The sequence below is a fragment of the Rhinichthys klamathensis genome, unplaced genomic scaffold (genome assembly GCF_029890125.1).
Source record: "Rhinichthys klamathensis goyatoka isolate OS25496 unplaced genomic scaffold, OSU_Roscu_1.1 h1tg000055l_1, whole genome shotgun sequence".
Lineage (NCBI taxonomy): Eukaryota > Metazoa > Chordata > Actinopteri > Cypriniformes > Leuciscidae > Rhinichthys > Rhinichthys klamathensis.
This window is the reverse complement of record NW_026606600.1, coordinates 4,989,436-4,996,109: the sequence shown is the minus strand read 5'-3', so window position 1 is coordinate 4,996,109 and position 6,674 is coordinate 4,989,436. Positions and strand designations below refer to the sequence as shown.

The 6,674-nt window shown below is 46.5% G+C and overlaps 1 protein-coding gene across 1 annotated transcript; it reads left to right on the top strand.

The window, feature by feature from the left end:
* Nucleotides 1–4,503: 4,503 nt before the first annotated feature.
* LOC130083448 (uncharacterized) lies at nt 4,504–6,280 on the top strand. Its single transcript, XM_056248475.1, has 2 exons — nt 4,504–5,696; nt 5,728–6,280. Exon 1 carries the CDS (start codon nt 4,585–4,587, stop codon nt 5,548–5,550), a length of 966 nt encoding a protein of 321 aa, XP_056104450.1. The 5' UTR covers nt 4,504–4,584; the 3' UTR covers nt 5,551–5,696; nt 5,728–6,280.
* The last annotated feature ends 394 nt before the right edge of the window (nt 6,281–6,674 follow it).

The following is a 6,674-nucleotide window of genomic DNA, read 5'->3' as shown; positions in this document are numbered from 1 at the left end:
TCCTGGGGCATATGGCATCTCCTCCTCTGGAGTCAGAAGCATCCGAGATCGCTTCGGGCCATTCATGTCCCCAGCGTGCTCAACCGTGTGGCCAGCGAGCTATCGCAAGCTGTGCTCCCGGGAGAGTGGTGACTCCACCCTCAGGCGGTTAAGCTGATCTGGAGAGAGTTCGGGGAGAAGGTCCTTCTGGTGGCTCCCTATTGGCCCACCCAGACCTGGTTCCCAGAAGTCATGCTCCTTGTGACAGCCCCTCCCTGGCCCATTCCTCTGAGGAAGGACCTTCTTTCTCAGAGACAGGGCAGCCTATGGCACCAGGTTCTAGGTGATTTACCCCCAGAGGTACTTAACACCGTCGCTTCGGCTCGGGCATACACCTTGAAGTGGAACCTGTTTGTCGAGAGGACACCCGAAGATGTTCGATAGGGTCTGTGCTTTCCTTTTTGTAGCAAGGGTTGGAGCGAGGGCTCTTTCCCTCCACCCTCAAAGTACATGTTGCCGTTATTTCAGCATATCTCAACCACATAGATGGCAAATCAGTCGGGAAGCACGATCTGGTCGTCAGGTTCCTTAGGGGGGGCGAGACAATTAAATCCTCCTCGACCCTCCTCCATACCCTCTTGGGACCTTTCCCTGGTGCTGCGAGCACTTCAGGATGCTCCCTTTGAGCCTTTGCAGTCAGCAGACTTAAAGCTTCTGTCCATGCTGTTGGTTGCATTGGCCTCTATCAAGAGGGTAGGGGACCTGCAGGCATTTTCGGTCGAGAAATCGTGCCTAGTGTTTAGTGGACAGTGGACAGATCTCAATGCCTCAGGACCTCAGACCAGCTCTTTGTCTGTTACGGAGGCATGCAGAAGGGAAATGCTGTCTCCATGCAGAGGTTGGCCCACTGGATAGTGGATACAATCGCCTTGGCTTACCAACCACAAGGCGTGCCCTGCCCGCTCAGGTTGCATGCTCACTCCACGAGAGGCGTTGCATCCTCCTGGGTGCTGTCGTGTGGCGCCTCACTAACAGATATCTGTAGAGCTGCGGGCTGAGCGACACCTAACACGTTCGCTAGGTTTTATAGCCTACGTGTAGAGCCGTCCTCCTCCCGTGTTCTCACCCTAAACGGTTAGAAGCACTGAGAGGCCCAGCTCTGTCGGCTTGCTGCACCCTACTGTGCGCCTATATTGCTCCAGAGTAAAAAACCTGTTGAGTCCTCCACCACCCTCGGAGCCGGATGTGGTGGAGCGTCCGGCGCCAGGCCTTTATCTGTTGAATCCTTGAGAACCAGGTCTAGGCTGGCTGCCATATGTGGGACCCTGCGGGGATCCCATATGTGTATTCTTCCACGGCTGCTCCTCCGTGTTTTTCTTTTGGGCTAAGTCACCCAGTATATCATATGCAGTACAACCTTCGGGTTAGTCCATATGTATATCTCCACATAACTCCTTCGGGGAAGAATGTGGCTTATGCAGCGTTCTCCTTCCTAACGGAAAGGGCACGCTTTACCAGTGTTATGCAATAATCTTACTGTATGGGTTACCACGGAACAACAGTGACAGACACTCTCTGTGTAAGCCCTCTCCTATCGTCCTTCCAGGCAAGAAGGGGCAGGAGGCTTGCACAGGACACTGAAAGGGGGCAGCAGCTGTGACGCTTTGGTAGGGATTCCTATTAGTTGGTTCAGTCCGACGTGGCGTCGAACATGACCGACTGAAAGGGAACAGAGATGTCTTGTCCCGTCGCCACAGCTCCTGTACCCCGCTGTGTGGCCGGGCCAATTGCTCGGCTCCTCAGCGATAAACTGAAATGCAATCGCACCTTCTGCTCATTATATACCCGCGCTGTGTGGCAGAGCAGCTGCTGCAAATGATTGCACGCCAATGTGCATTGGCTCGTTTAGTTACACTCGAAGTAGATTGGCCTCTGTAGCGAGATTCCGATTAGTCGGTTCAGTCCGAAGTGGCGTCTCCATTCCCTCCTTCAGGAAACGAGGGTTACCATCGTAACTGAAACACTACTCAGTTTGAGGTACATTATGAGATGAGCAACTGTAACTCCTCACCATCAGCATTAACAAGTATATGTCCATCAACAAACCGATGTTTATATTTCTAATTTATTGCAGTGCACATGCAGGAACTGTATTAACTGTATCAATAATGGTGCATATGTTAGCCGAGCTCTAACGTGAATGACTGATGTAACATAAATGTTGGTAAAACACATCTTGCACCATCCTTTATCTTTACTCAAAGTAGTAAGCACGACAGACAATCTGTATAAATAGATGCAGTTTTAGATAATAGTGGCCCACAGCTGATTAGCAGAAGTATTTTGGTAAGACAGTAATAACGCGAGTTAGCCAGTAGCAGGAGACCTACACAATATAAAACACAAAACTAAGTATGTTGAACAGCCAGTAGAAAATATATACATCAATAAACATAAATTGGGTACTGACCCATCTTTCTGTCACCTTGTGACAGCCTGGAGAGACAGCTGACAGGAGGAAAGAGACCCCAATGGGGCTGGTAAGGGTAAGCTACCCTTGTCGGCAGTATCCAGCTCTGTTTACAGGATGCTGGAGACACCCGCCCAAGGCTTCTGAGAAATTAAAGAGAAAAATACCCCTAGAGTCTGCGAGAGCGGGGGCGGAAGATGACTCAATGTTGGACAACATGGTTAACGACTTAGAAATGGAAACGGATATGAGTATGGAGAGTAAGACTAGTTCAAGATCTGCAGTTAGTAAAGTCATTGAACTCCAAGCTTGTGTCTGTGGCTGGAGCAAGGCGACAACGGTCAGGGGTTTGAAGATTCGTCAAGGGAAAATGAAATGCTTGAGGGAGAAGGGACAAGGGCCTCGCATTGATCAGTACTTCTTACGAAGTCAGTCAAGTCAGTCGAATGAAATCCAGCGACAGGAAGCAAACCACAGCTCGCAGGATATCAGCACCCCTGTCATATAGGAGAGGAGGGTTTGCACAGTTAGTGATGAACATATTGATACTTGTGAACCTGGTCAGACTAACCAGCATAAGAGAGAAAAGAACCTAAACGGGCATATTTGGTATATTTTATACCAAATATATTTGGAGGATATTTGGAGGAAACGCATACAGATGCAAAAAGGCATGAGCCTATGTCAATTCCATCAGACATACCACCTATCAACCCACCAGAATACCAAATGGAGGTCTGTGCACCTAAGTGGAAAGAGGTAGAGCAGGCTGTGAGAAAGGCAAGGGCTTCATCATCTCCAGGGCCTAATGGAGTTCCGTACAGAGTGTACAAGAGTGCTTCAGGAGTTCGACGAATTCTCTGGAAATTGATAAAAGTGGCATGGGAAAAACAGGTTGTACCTAGAGCATGGCGCAGAGCAGGTGGAGTCTTTATACCTAAAGAAAAAGATGCTACAAGCTTCAGTCAGTTTCGTCCTATTTCACTATTAAACGTTGAAGGTAAGATTTTCTTCAGCATTATTGCTCAGAGATTGTCCACCTACCTATTAAAGAATGGCTTCATTGACACTTCAGTTCAAAAAGCGGCCATTCCAGGGTTCTCAGGATGCTTAGAACACATCAATGTTATCTGGCAACGAATTCAATCAGCTAAAAAGGAGAGGAAGGAGCTCCATGTGACATTCCTGGATTTTGGCTAATGCATATGGTTCAGTGCCACATGAGCTTCTTTGGGCAGCATTTTATTTTTTCAGAGTACCAATGTCAATAACAAATTTAGTAAAAGCCTATTTTGGAGATTTGCAATTTAGTTTCTCAACTCCAGAATTCAGCACTACATGGCAATGCTTAGAGGTTGGAATAATGGCAGGATGCACCATTTCTCCACTGGCTTTTACCATGGCAATGGAAGTAATCATTAGGGCATCAAGATGGGTAGTAGGAGGAGAGCGCTTGGCTTCTGGGATGCGACTACCACCAATCAGAGCATACATGGATGACATGACAACCATGACTACAACAGTAGCCTGCACTAATCGGTTATTGGGGAAGTTAACCGATAATATTGAATGGGCACAAATGCAATTTAAGCCCTCTAAATCAAGGAGCATCTCGATAGTTAAACGAAAGGTAGTAGATAAAACATTCTTCAGGCATTCAAACATTATATCCAAGTATGAGCCTCTTGATGTCCATAATTTATAAATATTCCGTCATTTTTGCCGCTAGCTCGATGCAAGCTGCCATTTTGGATATCACGTGATGTTTTCACGTGATGGTTGTTGACCAATTACAGGCTAATCCGTCGTAAACATTGGTGTGCGTCACGAACGCACGAACCAAGCTCTGATATTATTGTGGAGAGAGAGACCCACAAAGAGACGCGCTTTTCACAGAGAAACACAAAGAAAAATGGATGTAAATCAGCGCTGGCCTTTTTTGATGCCATGCAGGATGATGGATTTTCAGGAGAACAGAGCTTTTTGACCGATGAGGAACTAGATTAGTGATGTGGCCCTCTTTGTGATTGCTGATAGGAACTGTTTTGGCTTGGCACCAGTGAATTTCATGAGGCCCAAAACGCCTGGAATTCTTTTGGAAAAATTTAAATAGTTTTGGTTCTGTACAAGTTATAATGTTTATTCCTGTGCTCCAGGACTCCAAAGACATGAACAAACTGTTTTCCAGAGGAAATTTGCTTAGCTTTTATTTATTTGTGTGTGATTTCAAAAAATATTTGAGTGATTCAATTTCCGATTTATTTTTTCATTTGTCTTTGTGGTCCCATAACTTATTTTACATTCAGGTGACATCAATGCAACACAAATATGCTGAAAGTTCAATTTGTCCTGAAAAAAAAGAGGTGTGTCAATTGTCTGTGCACAAAAGGGTTGATGTTTTACAAGCTTTTTTAGTGAATAACACCAGACGGAAAATTTATTGTAAAAATACCCTTAGGTCTCTGAGGGTTAATGGTGAGGCAATACCAACAGTTTCTGAGAAGCCAGTGAAGAGTCTTGGGAGATGGTACGATGGGGATCTAAAGGACACAGTTCGAGTGGGAGAAGTTAGACGACAAGCAGTGGAAGGGTTGAAGAGCATAAACAGCTGTGCTCTACCAGACAAACTAAAACTCTGGTGCTTTCAGTTTGGTCTAATGCTGAGGTTGCTGTGGCCACTGACTGTGTATGAGGTTTCTTTGACAACAGTGGATAAGTTGGAAGCGTTAATAAGTTCATACATCAGGAAATGGTTGGGAGTTCCACGCTGCCTCAGCAGAGTGGGACTTTATAGTAAAGGAATATTGCAGCTGCCAGTCTCTGCTTTAACCGAGGAGTTTAAGTGCGCCAAGGTCAGACTGGAAATGACCTTAGTAGAGTCACACGACAAATGTGTAAGGGAGGCAGCACCTGTGTTAAAAACTGGTAGAAAGTGGTCAGCAAAGAAATCTGTGGTAGAGGCAAAGGCTGCCCTTCAAGTTGGTGATATTGTGGGACAGGTACAGCATGGAAGAGGGGCTTTTGGGCTCAGTTTAGCTCCTCCTAAATGGCACAAGGCAGGCCCAGCTCAAAGGAGGAAGCTGGTATTCAACGAGGTGTGAAAGCAGGAGGAGAGGATGAGGTGTATAAAGGCCATTTCCCAGGCCAAGCAGGGAGAGTGGATGAGATGGGAGAGTGTGGAACAACGCAAGATGGGCTGGCAAGACCTTTGGTCAATGGAAGAGAGTAGGATCAGTTTCCTTATCAGGTCAACATATGATGTTCTCCCATCACCACAGAACCTAAACCTCTGGGTAGGAGAGGATCCCTCTTGTCCTTTGTGTTCATCACCTGCCACATCAAGGCACATTTTGACAGGATGTAAGGTGGCTCTTAGCCAAGGTCGGTTTACTTGGCGCCATGACCAAGTACTGCAATGTTTGGCTTTAGCATTGGAAGGCAAGCGTAACATGACCAATAAGTTGCCACCTGTTCTAGCAAAACATTACACACAGAAGACAATATTCCTCCGCCCAGGCGAGCAACCATCAAGAAAAGGTGTTAAAACCATTTCTCGCCCAGGACAACTGGAAGCTGCTAGGGACTGGAAAATGCTGGCTGATCTTGATCAACGGCTTATTTTTCCACCTGAGATTGCCACCACTAACCTCCGACCAGATATTGTTTTGTGGTCTGGATCAGCACGCATTGTTCAACTGATAGAGTTAACAGTGCCATGGGAGGATGCTGTAGATGAGGCATATGAGAGGAAGAAACTGCGGTATGCTCACCTGGCCACTGAAGCAGAACAGCGAGGATGGAAAGTCCAGGTTTATCCAGTGGAAGTGGGTTGTCGAGGATTTGTGGCATATCTACAACCCGGTTCCTCAGAGACGTTGGATTCAATGGCCAAGAGTTGCGTCACACATTAAAGAACTTATCTGAAGCAGCAGAGAGGAGCAGCAACTGGCTGTGATTGAGACGGAAATATTCTGGCTGGCTGTGTACAGGCCGCCACGCTACGGTTTCATAGAATTCTTGAAAAACTCGAAGAGTCTGTTGGTTTATTTGTATAGTTTGCATAGTAATTACAGTTATTACATTCCTGTGTATATTGCGTGAATGAGGGTTGGTGTTTGGGCAGATATTGTGTTTTGCGGTAGGTATTATGCCATACGGAACCGTTGCCACTGAACCTAATTTAACGAAGACAGTGGGGCTCAACAGCCTTAGTCAAACGGGTTGG